General features: G+C 41.7%; 1 protein-coding gene across 7 annotated transcripts in view; it reads right to left on the reverse strand.

Annotated features, from left to right (window-relative positions):
- LOC118416986 (protein virilizer homolog) overlaps positions 1-14,162 on the reverse strand; it is an 82,494-nt gene that overhangs the window by 59,311 nt on the left and 9,021 nt on the right. For all 7 annotated transcript variants that reach the window (XM_035822284.1, XM_035822288.1, XM_035822286.1 and 4 more), the window contains exons 13-31: positions 13,868-13,961; positions 13,239-13,388; positions 12,383-12,483; positions 11,404-11,516; positions 10,742-10,809; positions 9,929-10,046; positions 9,363-9,446; positions 8,969-9,043; positions 8,097-8,240; positions 7,335-7,550; positions 6,796-6,881; positions 6,414-6,560; positions 5,667-5,838; positions 5,012-5,148; positions 4,296-4,404; positions 2,799-2,889; positions 2,013-2,186; positions 446-551; positions 155-229 (exon numbers count right to left, since the gene is read on the reverse strand). In XM_035822284.1, coding sequence (XP_035678177.1) covers positions 155-229; positions 446-551; positions 2,013-2,186; positions 2,799-2,889; positions 4,296-4,404; positions 5,012-5,148; positions 5,667-5,838; positions 6,414-6,560; positions 6,796-6,881; positions 7,335-7,550; positions 8,097-8,240; positions 8,969-9,043; positions 9,363-9,446; positions 9,929-10,046; positions 10,742-10,809; positions 11,404-11,516; positions 12,383-12,483; positions 13,239-13,388; positions 13,868-13,961 — 2,260 coding nt within the window. The remainder of the gene's footprint in view (positions 1-154; positions 230-445; positions 552-2,012; positions 2,187-2,798; positions 2,890-4,295; positions 4,405-5,011; positions 5,149-5,666; positions 5,839-6,413; positions 6,561-6,795; positions 6,882-7,334; positions 7,551-8,096; positions 8,241-8,968; positions 9,044-9,362; positions 9,447-9,928; positions 10,047-10,741; positions 10,810-11,403; positions 11,517-12,382; positions 12,484-13,238; positions 13,389-13,867; positions 13,962-14,162) is intronic.

Below are 14,162 nucleotides of genomic sequence, written 5' to 3' on the forward strand. Positions count from 1 at the left end.
ATGACTTGACCATTCCAGTTCACAAAACTTAAACCTGAACTGAACCAACTAATTGAACCTTCCAAATCATGCACATGTACCTGATAGCAAAATAATATTTAGTGCTTATACTAGAGTTTTCATTTGTTCACAACATAGCTTCACAAGTGTGTACCTGTTCAAGTAATGATGCCCCACTCTCTGGAGATGTTAGAGTGATGTCTGGATCACACAGAGACTGGAAAATAGACTGGACAGGAAACAACAACATTCAAGATTAAATGAAAGTCAAATCATAGTAAGGACTTTTCTTTTTCGTGATTAAAAAACTTTGTACAGCAAAAAACGCAAACCACTGCCATCCATGAATTTCTTTTTTTCATCATTGTTAAGGTGTTGATGATGTGAATTGTCAAATAGCTGAAATACGTGAAAAACAGTTGAGGGAGATTTTCTGACCACCTACCACGACACAGTCTTGAGCCTGGAGGTGGTTCTGCTGGTCAGACACCACGTTCATCAGCAGACACAGGAAGTACAGCAGGTCCAGGTACTTCTCATCACACTTGGCTCTGCAGGGTTGTAAGGAAGAAAACACCCATCTAAGCACACCTACACAGTTGCATGCTACCTTTTACAACTAATACTAGCACCCTTTGCAGCCCTGCCTGACTTTTCAAGAACTATATACAATGTTTCCAATAGCTATTGGGTTTATGCCTGACTTTTCAAGAACTATGCAATGTTTCTAATAGCTCTTGGGTTTCTAATGGCTGTTGAGATCTGATAACTGTTTGCAATGTCCAGTGAGGGTACTCTCCAAGCAGAGGTCGAATCGCGCAGATATAGTACTGTAGTCGAAAAAATTACACTCGCGCTCTTCCTACCTCTGCCACAGAACGGAACAGTACAAGGCTATTAAATCTAATCACTTTGACACATTCAGTGCGTTTTGTACCTAGGTGCTAAGTCTGCGCCGGGAGTTTAGGGTTTCTGCCGCGCTCCGACAGCGCGCCGACAGCGCGCCGCGGGACATTTCCTGTCTGCCAGGAGTCGGGTACCTTCTTTTGATTCTCTCCTCGTGTGCCATTGAAGAACTCGAAACGGCGAAACGGCCGCAGTTTTATGCGATCTAATAATGAGTCAAACTACATTTTTGTAGTACTTGCTGTCCGCGCTGATCAGAGTAAGTTCAGTAACACAACACAACAACACAACAAAATCAGTCGTGGCTCAGTCAAATCGAGCCATCACTTGTGTCCCACGATCTAGAAAAGCCTTACAACCGCGCGTGAGTCAGTTCAGCTTTCAAACAGAAGTTCAGGGCGAGATTTGTCCAGTTAAAGTTGACCTAACTTGTCCAAACTACCAAACACACGCTCGCCATTTTCTTCAGATAACCGCATGCAAACGTAAACGTTGACATAAATTAACTCCTTTTTTTCATTATAGGATATTTACGGTGCTTACATTAGTACATTTATTTGTTGACTGAATAATACATGTATACACAGGTAATGCATATTTGTAATTTTTGTAAAAAAAAATATTTTATCAGGTGTAGAAAGTTAACGTTACGTTATGATGCTTTCAATCTGGCGGAAAAGAATGACGTCGCTATTGTTGTCAGTGAATAGAGATCGCAGCGGGTGCTGGCGCGGGCCGCTGAACATGTGCCGGGTGCGAGTTAATCCGGGGCAGTAAAACTATTTGGCTAACGATCTCTTTATGCTTCGGAGGGCGGAGTTCTAACACGGATTTTGAAAGGATATCTCCGCCCTTATGCGTTCTGTGGCAGAGGTAGGAAGAGCGCGAGTGTAATTTTTTCGACTACATATCTGCGCGATTCGACCTCTGCTTGGAGAGTACAGTGAGGGGTCCAAAAGAGGCTATCCACATGCAGTTTTATTCCAGTGTGAGTGGATCAAAACCTCACAGCTCTGTCTTACACAGCTTGTACTTACTGTACAAAACTGGTGTGTTACACCCAACTGCGGTTAAGCTGTTATGTGAAACAAAACATGCATACTGACCCACTCCTGAGGAGGTGTAGAGCAGGTGCCTTGATGGGAGCCTGGGACATCAGGTCTTCCACCAGTTCAAGCAGACGCAGGGTGTTTGCGGAACACGGCTTGTCCACGGGCCGGCTCTCCTCTCGACCCTTCTCGTTGGCATTGATGGACTCCAGTACAATGTCAAACAATGAACTATAGGAAAACAAAAAACATTGTCAGCAATTTTAGCCCATCTTCCTACCTATGTTACTTTTTCCTACCTAGCAGTTCCAATTTATACTTCTTCTGACATTTTTTTTGATTGTTGAAAACCATAATATAGGTATACTATAGAAGTGGTGTATATAAGGTCAAAATGTTACCCTATGATCAGAAAACCAGTATTCAAGTCTTCTAAAGCTACCATTAAATGTCTCTATTCTGAAGACCTAATATACCAATTGTGCAACAACTGTGCTAAATCAATCCACACGAAAAATAACAAAAGAAAGATTGACAAAAGAGAAAGAAAAACAAGTCATCCAACCATCTGCTATTTATATGTAGGCATGAATCAACCAATGGCTAAAGCAAATATGACAACCTACAGAATCACATCAAAACACAGAGCCCTACTGGGGAGGGGGGCAGTAACAACAAGTACCTAATACAACAGTTACTATCATAATGACTAAATCATATACATGCTTTGAGCAGCCCTTCCACTGGTAATGCCCCTGATGTTGACAGATGGTACAACATGGGCTAATGCAATGTACAACGGTTAACAGCTGAAATATTTCCAGGTGAAGTCTGGTGGCTCACCGTACAACCATGAGGGAGGTGGGTGCAGCCAAGTCAGCCATCTGCCAGCACACCCGCTTCAGCAGCTGCTGCAGCTGCGAACAGCCTGAACCTGTCAACAAGTAACACAGGAGGGAGTTCAGTGGTCAACGACCCTGTTTCTGAACAGGAAGGCTGAGGCCTCTTCATTCACACCTACATTCCATGTGTCTATGATCCATCATTAATTGCATTCATCAAGAAAGAGCAAGAATTCCTACTGCGCATTCAAACTCTGCATACTGTACATAGCATTTGTCTACCACTATGGAAGACTAGCAGCAGTTGTAGTAGTAGTAGTAACATCCATTGGCATAATACCGGTCGGTTTACTGCAATTTCTCAAGCAATGCTAATTTGGCAAATGATCAACGCATCATTTTCTCCAGTTACATGTTGCTGTTACAGCTTACCTTTGCCACTTCTTCTGTGTAAATTATTTTGTCTCTCTGGTCCTGCTAAAAACATAATATCGTAATTGGAACACACCGCGGAATTGCACGGAGAACGGGCGCGTGGTTGGAAGGGGGTGCACTATACCGGCCGAACGAAACATGGCACAATTAACTGCCGCTATGTACCTTTATACATCCTCTGTTGTTCCTTTCTTTCCTGTTAGTAGTTGCACAAAACAAAAATCTGCATGAGCATCCAAAAAGTCATGAGAAAATGGGCGTATACTGACAAGAATTTTCATTTAATTTTGGTCCGTCACAACCGCTATGACGTAAAACTTTACTGCTGGCCGTAGCATTAAAAATGGCGGGAAAATGGCGGCGTACGTTCAATTTGACCCATTCAGCCGTAGATCCGGGCGATAATGCAACGGTTCCTCACACTTTTACACGAGTTGTAGGTCACCAAAAGAAATTCAAGATTGCTGTTGAATCATGCTCGTCTTGTGCCGTGAGCACATGTGATTATTATCTACAAATCTGGCGATGAACGTGACAGTGTGTTTGTCCCACGACGAGCTCGCCTGCCCCGAAAATGACCTGAAAACTTTTGGCCTTGTTGTCTTCGAATGCATTGTTATCGATGCTTTGTAAATTATGTATTGGACACCTAGATGTCTGAAGTGTTCATACCTCAGAAATAACTATTGTTGCATGTGTAGATCTCTTTAAGTTCCACTATTTTTAATCGACCGGTATAAGGCTTATGACCGGTATTATGCCAATGCATGTTAGTGGCAGACTGAAATTTTAGTACTTAGTAGATTGGTAGACTTCAATTTTTCAGTGAGCTTAAGTGACATTTTTCATTTCCTTTCATTGCAACATATCAAATAACTTTATAGAATTTATAAATGGCAAGTTAGCAGCAAAATACCCTTCTGGCATGCTACTGACAATGTCAGACTACAAATTTTCACTCTGAAAAGCTAAGATCAGACTGAAGAATAAGAATTCAAAGAGTATCCTTAGATGCTGTAGTAATCTGACAATCTAATAACAAGAACTAGCACAGCTGTCTGACCTGCCAGTGCTTTGATGACCTGCTGCAGCTCACTGCTGTGGATGTGGAGGTAGGCACTCCACAGTTTACGGTTGTTCAGGGCTAACACCACGTCATCTGGTGACAGGGACTGGGGAAAACATTTACACAAAACAGGAGTTAGATGTGTAGGAGTATGTTCCACTCAACATGACATTGTTGTACACTTTGCTTGTAGCTATGAGAATAGCTTGTACACGTATAACTTCTCCTGAAGAAAATCACTTAAATTTCAAACTTTGAATATCAGTTATCACCTTCATGACAGTTATAGATTGGGCAAATGCCAGTAAAGGTGAGGTTCACCTGTTCTCTTACCCTTTTCCGCATGTGGTGAATCATTATAAACAAGTCAACAATAAACAAAGTGAGGTAATAACTTGGGACACATTATCCAGAAACAAGGTGAAATGCTTTCCACTTGATACCAAAAAAAGATCAAACTAAAATGAAATGAAAGATGGAAAATAACAGTCCAAAATAAACTCTACATTCATTTATTCTCACAGAGACTTCATTCTAAAGTAGGATGGGAAAGGGGCTAGAAGTTTGCAGTTAAGACAACTCGGTACTACTTACTAGTAATACAATGGAATGAAAAATCACCATGTATTACATCACGGTGGAGAAGTGCAAAAACCACAAAAATAATGCAAACATTCCAAAATCTACAGTAAAATGAGCAAAAGGCTCCCCACCTCCCGAGCCCCCATGGGCAGGGGCAGTGGCAGCAGCTCAGACAGCATGGTGAGCCCCCCCAGGAAGGCCTCTGGTGCAGACATGATGTACTGTAGCACCTCCTTCAGCATCATGGACCAGGTGGTGTTAGCCAAGGCTGCAAGTGGAAAATAATCACTAGTACTCAAGCCTCCATAAACAAGTTTATCAGGTTGGTACATTTGCAACGCTTCTTCTTCTTCATTCGTGTCATCACTAAACTTTCCTGCTCTAGTACTTCACACACTCCCTTTCTCTGGTGGTCAGTTCACCTTTAGTCGCGGGGTAACCTATACCTATTGTTTTGAAAAAATGGGTATTTAGGGTCTTCAAGTCAACTGCAATATTTTCAATATTCTATTAAACTGAGAATATTACAAGTTGAAACCACTATCCATCAACTTAATATCCCCAAATACACTATTTTTAAAACAACAGATATTTGTACATTATGTGCTTCCTTACTGATAGGAAAGGAGTCAGAAGTCTGTGAAAAATGAATCATTGAGTCACAGGATGGGGCATAAATCTAAGCTCAAACATCTGAACAAAATTATGTTTCACAATCAATATCCTTTCATCCTCTCTGTCCTCAAAGTATCGGTGTACAAATGAATTTGATATCTTCCCTCCCACCTTCTTCACTGTCAGACTTCTGAGTGACAGGAGGCTGTGTGAAGGTGAGGAACACGTCGATGATGTCCGTCTGTACGCGCTGTGTCTCCTGGATGAAGGTCCCGGTGGTGGGGGCGGAACACAACACCGTGTGGAGCGTCAGTAGTGACTTCAGCAACCGTACATCTCGGAACTGGGACACAGGAAAGAAAGGGATACCGTAACCAGAAATTGAAATGTTCACGGTGTTTTCATTTTCCTAGTTATCGATCATTTTCTCAGTGACCGCTTCACTACAAATTCATGATGACAAGCTATGCATTTTTAATATGTATACTGTTACAGAATTTTTTCAACCTTGAACCATAAAACCCTCCTTTCCCCATCTACCACCCGTCTTCTTCAATCAAGTCCCTGCAAAAATGAATAAATCTACAGTAAAATAAAAACACAGGCAATTTCTTTCAGCTACAATAGCTCAAAGCTTAGGGATCACAATAAATTTACTACACACAATAATGGCAAGGTATCAGATTCATCTGACTTAACCTTCTCCCTACTGCCTAACTATATTGTATGTAACCAACATAAATATGACATCAAAGAGCTACCTCAACAAGGAAGGGGGTTAACAAACCCGTAATTAAATCATTTAGATTATTGTGAAATTTAACTAGTATCAAATTTGAAAATAAGCAAATTGGACACATTTTGTTCTTCTTATTTCTTTCTTCAAGTCTGCATGGAAACAGGAAAGCTTCACCTCACCTGGACAGAACCACTACCGAGCAGCTCTGCAAGCATCGTCTTGACGACAGCTAGAGCTGATGTTACCATGGAGATCACCATGGCAGCCTGAGTGCCAGGATGTGGGTGCCCCCTGCGCCAGGGGTGCAGCAGGGCTGTTCCCAGCTTCTAAAGTTGAGAAATAAATAAAATCTTTTAGCTTGTATGCAGATATGTATCTTCATCTAGGTTAGCATAAAAAAAATATCTGCCACCTTTTATACAGGCTCAACATGCCTTGGAAAGTCTAACTCTTTTCAACAAGTTTATTAGATCATATCAGACACTACAACCAAGCAAAATATAAAACAACACTTATGATTCAACAGTTTGCATTCTGTAGAAGGGCCTACATGGGGCTTACCTGTAGCATGATGATGAATATCTCCATAGCATTGGCAGAGAAAAGTTGGATGACAGACAGATTCCACTTCAGGTCTTTCTGCCCACCTACAACATTGAAGAAGTTAATACAGTCATGTTTGCTACTACCATCTAAAGGATTTTCACAAGTAAATGCATGTAGATACTGATGTATAAACTCAAAAGCCAACATTTGCAAGCAAATGCAAGATTTTTCACTCCATCCATGATGTTACAGAATATGATGCTTTTTTCATGACTCTCATCACCTAATATACTGTAAATGCAGAAATGTTCGCGGTGGATTAATGTTCTTTTATGGTATAAGATTGCAGTCTATGGTGTTACCCCAAAATTAAATCCACCGCGAAAAGTCATTTTTCCCGCTACTGCGAAATTAAATCCCCGCGAACTTAAATGCATTAACAGTAAGTCACAAAGCTCTCCCAGGAGTTACTGCAGTCTGCTCATTGAGATACTATCTACAAATTTCCTGTAAATTTCAGTTACTTCAATATCAAAAGTACACAAGGCCCGTACAGTGTGCATTCGCTGGTGGACAGCAGAGGTGTTTGAGGATGCGGAGTGAGGTGGTGACAGACGGCCCCACCACGTTCAGCCGGTTCAGGTCCAGCTCATCCGACCCCACCTTGACCAGCTCCACCAGGCCACAGATGGACGACAGGTCAAAGGTCAGACCCTTCACAGGCTGCAGCCACTTCCTGATGTCTAGCAGTTTGGGGTTCGCTTCAGGAGCTGCAAAGAGGTAGAAAATGGATTAACGGTTTTTGATAGAAGAACCTATCAGTTTCTTTTATGATGGTTGTTTTCTTCATTGGTTAACCATCAGTGTTGGTTCTTTTAACTGCAATATCTATGGTATCCACTGGATAGTTTGGTCCTGGATACTTTTTCCACATTGTTGCCCTTTCAGGGGAAACATTTGAATGTTAACGTTCCCTTTCCATTTCCCTCGTTGGCTGGAAAAATCTCAGAAATCCAGTTCAAAGACTACTGCAAACACATTTATTTTCTCTGGGACTTTATTTGATGGCAATATTGGAAAGGGGTTTTCGCTGTGTTTTAAGTTCCTGGTTGAAAAATTTCCGTACATTCAGTGCAGTAGTTTTGCATTGAAAATGCATGGCAAATTTATCCTGAATTTGCAGGAGAGGTCGCAGCAAACAAAATGCAAACATTTAAAGATCTATATTATCTCACACAACTAAATGTCGCACTTCCCAAGATGCAACTGAAGAAAGTGCCATGGTGTATTTTAAACTTTTCTAAGTAGTCTCCTACCTTGCTCGCAGACTGTCAGCAGTCTCTGTGCATATTTCTCCAGCATGTCCACATTGTCTGAGCCCTGCACAGTCAGCAGCAGGAGCACACAGGCGTACTTAAAACACACCGACTTCCGCAGGTTGTTGTCCGTGTCTTCATCACCTGGAAAAGAGTAATATGTTTATCTTTTTACCACATCTCAAATCACTGTTAGGAAACACAACAGAAATGATACACCAAGAATACACTAGACTTGCAATTCAAAAGAAACCCAATCCACAAACTTCTTCAAAAATTATTGAAAAGTGTAACCCTAGGGCTCAAATACTTTTTTGTGCATGCCTGCATACAAATTTTACCAGCTCCACTCAGAACTTAAGAATTATGAATCATATTGAAATTGTTCAGAAACCATGCATTGCTATTATTTCTTCCATACTTTATCAATGCAGCTACATGTAATAACAATCCATGCACACCTACATCATAGGAGGTTTATGTATAAAACCCAGTACATGGACCAGTACAGGTTAGGTGCAGGTAGACACCAGAAATACCTGCACAGCTTCAATTTTACCTGCACTAACCTGCATATGCAGGTGGTATTTTGAGTCCTGAACCCATGACAACTTACAGGCCGTTGGCCAAAGGCATCAGAGTGACAAAGTGAGAAGTTTGCAATTAAATGTGAAGGTATGACAGGAGTGAAATCTCTTTTAACCATATCCCTGTAACCAGTAGAGAGTTGGTAGTCAAATAGCTACTTCAGCATGCTAAAGGTTAATGAAATATTGTACTAGACATCGATGGTGTGCTATGCCGGAGGGCTACTGTTTTGTAATAGTGAGTGAGTGAGTGAACCATGTTGTTCCTGTCTGATGTAGCCTTACCAGTAGACTCTACGAATGCCAGTAGACACGTCAGGTTTGTCTCCAGCCCCAACACATGGACAAAAGAGGATCGACCTGTTGGGAAACAAACAATTGTCAAGACAGTTTGGCATGTAAAAATTGCCACAAGAGTTCTTAACCATTGTTCACCATATTCACCATTTGACCAGTAATGTAACATCAGAAATCTCTAGCATGTACAATGTACAAGCTAAGGCATGTATACAAGGGTCTAAACTGCTGGCTAAGGCCTACACAATTTACCTGGTCAATTTCTTCATTTTGTAGATTTCCATACATCTAGATATAAATTTTCGCTTTCAATGTTGCCAGGCATTTGGCTTAATGGCTGTTACTTGTATGATAATGTATGATTGAAAAAGATTTGACTGACCTAGAGAAGTGAATGTCATAGAGAACATGGTGTGGAGTGTGCTCAGGAGTTCTGCACTGTCCAGCTCACCCTGGGTGATACAACCTACAGAGGACAACAGCACAGCAGACTTCATATCAGACAGTTCAGACAGAAAAATATGCTATGTGATAAGTTCAAACAAGTCATTGCAGCAATCGTTATGGACACAACAAAAGGACAACAACTTTTGAAAGGTCTGCTACATCTAAACATACAAACATTCCAGTGGATACAAAGGGATTAACCTACGCATAAGAACAGGAATATGCATGTATAAATGAGTGCTCGTTCAATGACAACAGGACCTCCCACAGGCTGACAGAGGGCGTTTAGGGTTTTGGAAGTCCTGTTCGAACGAGCACTTGAACTCATTCCTTAATTTGCTCATGTGTAAGGACCAATTAGTGCCCTCTTTCAAAATTTGGATGATTCCAGACATTACAGATGTCAAGGTTCCCAGCAGAATAACAGAGAAACAACTGCATATCCTGAAGGGTATAGCAAACAACTGCTATCCGGACGGTACCCAGGCTAGTTCTGCCCACCTTTGTTGATACACTCCTGTAGCTGGTCAATGGCCTGCAGTGCCTGGAGATGGTAGATCAGCTTCAGGCCCAGATCCTGTGCCGTGGTGTCCATACTGGAGTCTTCACGGTCATACTCCTGGGTGGAGAATACAAGACAAGAATATTTAAGGTGGCAAGGTGGTCTTGTTTATAGCACTTGTAGTATCTGTACCACCTACAGTGGCAATGCCCCCTGTGGTGTTCAACTCCCCTGTGTAGTGTCCATACCCGTGCAGTTTCCTTACCCCGTGCAGTGCCCGTACCCCCAGTAGTGTCCATTACGGCATACCCCCTGTAGTGTCCATACACCCTCAAGTGCCTGTATCCCCTGTAGTGTCCTTACCCCCCCATAGTCTCCATCTTCCCAGTAGTGTCTGTACCGCTTGTAGTGTCTGTACCCCCTGTACAGTCCATAACCCCAGTAGTGTCTGTATTAACTAAGGTGTCTGTATCCCCTGTAGTGTCTGTACCCCTTGTAGTGTCTGTTGTAGTGTCCGTACCCCCATTTGTGTCCGTACACCCATTAGTGTCCGTACCCCAGTAGTATCCGGACACCCAATTGTGTCCGTACCCCCAGTAGTGTCCGTACCCCCAATAGTGTCCGTACCCCCAATAGTGTCTGAGTACTGTTGTTTTCAATGTAGTGTCTGTACCCACTGTACCCGTCTACCACAGCATCTGGGACATGATCATGAAGTCGCAACTTTTGTAGAAATTAGATAAAGTTTGATAATTAAAAGCTGTGAGTTGCATTCAAAAACACTATGTTTGCACTCATTTTTTGTGTCTTACCGTGGACTGAGTCAGGACTCTGATGAGGACATTGACAGTCTCATATTGGGAAGCCAGGTACAGCAGACCTGTGGAAGACAAAATATATATCATGTTCATTTGTTTATAGTCTGTATGTTAGTGACAATCACTGCAGGGAAAACATCCAATTTATGCACACACACATTGTTGTACAACAGTCCTACACTGATCAATACACCTACGCATTGACCAATACACACCTCACACACACACACCTCACACACACAGACATTCACACACACACACACACACACATACACAGAGACATTCACACACACACACACACACACACACACACACACACACACACACTGATCAACACACACACACATTGACCAATACACACACACACACACAACCACATACACATTGACAACATACTCAAATTGATCAATACACACACACACAAACATATTGACCATTACACACCTCACATGCACACAACTACTTACACAATGACCAATACACACCTCATACACATACACAATCACATTGACCACACCACACATGCACACACCACAATACACATAGACCAACAAATACACACATTATCTAACACACATACCCCCCCCCACCCACACACACATAGAAAATCCCACACGCATGCGCATACACACATACAAGTATAGAGTTCCCCCCACCTTTCTGAGTGAGCATGAGCTGTGTCATGAGGTCCTTGATGGCGTTGAGGATCCCAGGGTGGGCTGCAGTACTGGGGGAGGACACCAGGACCACCAGGCACTCCAGCAACCGTCTGGACAGGAGGTAGGGAGGGATACATTTTTTTAAACAAGATTGCTCAGTGCAAGGCCATTGACCACTTCTAGGTACTGAACTATGCTCACTGTGGCAGCATCTCTTCTCCCTTTGTCAGAAACATCGAGCTTCGGCAAGTTTGACTAACTGACCAATAGGGGAAGCTCGTGAAAAGATTTGATTCTGACTAACTGATGTGTATGAATTGTGAATAAAAGAATGTTATGTCACGAAAAATATGTTGCTTACCAAATTTAACAGCAGCATGCAGTGATGATCAAAACTCTATCAATTAAAATTCTTTACTCTATATAATGTCTACTCTCATATTTCCAAATCTAAGGCATCAAAAAACGGTGTTATCAAGGCCTTTTCAAAATTGTTTTGATCACCTGGATATCTGAAGTGTGCGAGCATCAGGGATATTTAGTACAGTTCTTTAGTTTACTATTTTTTTATTTGGTGGTCTTCAAGTTCCGTGTTGATACCAATGCAATATAGAGTGAGTCTTTACTTTACGCCAAAAATAGTTACTCAAGCAACTGGATATGGTTTTGAAACGGTCAGACGTTTCGGATAGAATCCACTATCCTTCGTCAGTGACACTGAAGAGATCTGGAAGAAACAGGTCTTTTATACTCTAACTATGAATGAAGACAATTTCAGATGTCCAATAGGAAAGGTTGTAAGACAATTCAGACTGAAGACAATTTGGATTCCAAAGAAAACAAAGCTAAGCCAAAGTCAAGCTGAAGACAATTTGGACTTTACTTTATCTGGGCTATGGGTGTCAAATCTGTTGTTATCTACATAATTTGTTCAACAGAAAGAGGACAAAATAAGAGAAGATGGCAACAACCTTACCTTGTAGTGAAGTAATGGTAGATGACGGGGTATGGGTCTCCTACAGTGGTGTGTCCTGTTAGCACAGCTGAGGTGGGGAATGCTTTTGGGTGGGGCTGGGCCTGGCCAGAGAGAAAAAATATTTCACTTAGCACATTGAAAGAAACTTACAACCACAGCAACTCCTTATATCATTAATAAATGATTTCAATTTCCTGTGCAAGACTATATCATCTCTTGCAGCTTTAATAAATCTTCCAGTCCATCTTGATTCTAACATTCTCTCATTTGATAGGAAAAATGAAAACATCATTCTTTAAAATTGTAACATTGAATATTTGGGATTTAAGTTACAGTTACACCAAATGTTTCTCATGGATTAGACAGAGACTGTCTTGTCAGCAAATGGGTCCATTAAATCTAGGTAGAAAAGACACAATACGAGCGATCGCGATGATGTCAAGATGACGCAGCGGTAGGCGAAAAGCAGGTGTTTGGCAAACGATTGATTTACATATTAACCGGTAATATGATCTGCTAATCTAAATGTCAATTTTTAATCCGATCTACTGACGACCTGGTAGGCATCAACCACCCAATACCCCGGATATAAACAACAACAGCGATCGCTCATATGGACTAATTCCATAGCCCAGCCCATCAAATGGTGGAAGTGCAAAAGAAAAACTGAAGATTCAAATATTCAACAGACATGCAGCAACTCTATCATTGGTCAAACAGCCTACTGCCGTGCTATCATTGGTCAAACAGCTAACTGCTATGCTGTCATTGGTTGAACTGTCAATTGTGATGGACAGTCAGGATTGACAACTACTACATGTTGGTAGTAAGAGGTGTGTATAACACAAAAGCTTACAATAATGTGTACTGCATCCCGCACGATTGTGCAGAGCTCCTCCAGACAGTTGATGACAGTCTCGATGTCCTGCATGTTGGCGCTGTACTGCACCTGCTCCAGGGGAGACATGGCCGTATCCATGGCAACATCCTCATCTTCATCCTCATCCTGATGGAGATGGAATGGTACAGACAAGAGATTAGTTTTACATTCCATCAGAGATGGCGGCATGAGGAACAGAAGTGGTTCGGTATTGGGTAAAATCAACACTTCAAGCATGTTTACTGTCACAGAAGGGAAACATAGTATTTTGGGTCTGTTTCATTGTGCTCTTCTTCCCTGAAAAGGATAAGGTCTATGACCTGGACCAGACGGTTATCACTGTAGTTACTGGTAAAGTAGCAGACACCCTGCGGTTCGATTACATTATGTAGCAAGTGACAGGACAGAGCTGGAAAGTCTGGTCACCACATATATTGTGTTAAATGTTATATGCATTGCAATATACATTGTGTTAAATGTATCTGAGTAGGAATAAATAGAGCAGTAGTTTGTTCAGATATTTGCTTGCAAATTATACCTTTCTAATTACATCCACGATTTTCTTACATAATGACAGAGAAGGCAAAACCCAATGGGTACCTTACCTTTAAACCAGCCTTGTCAGAGTCTTCAGTCTTGCCAGACGTCTCTACTTTCCCCTCAGTCTCTAGGTCTGGAATCTGGGTCGTCTCTACAATACTGGGAACAATAAACAGCAAACATTTTAGCAGGAGCTTACTTCTAAACAGCAGATGTTGATTATTAAAAAATTTCTTCATCTTCAACAAGAATCTTTTAAACATGGCAATCAAAGATGTCTGACTTCAACCCTTCAACACATCCTCAGTGCTCATGGCAGGAGGCATCTTCTTGCAGGACATACAGAAACTACACCGCTGA

The sequence above is a fragment of the Branchiostoma floridae genome, chromosome 6 (genome assembly GCF_000003815.2).
Source record: "Branchiostoma floridae strain S238N-H82 chromosome 6, Bfl_VNyyK, whole genome shotgun sequence".
Classification (NCBI taxonomy): Eukaryota; Metazoa; Chordata; class Leptocardii; order Amphioxiformes; family Branchiostomatidae; genus Branchiostoma; species Branchiostoma floridae.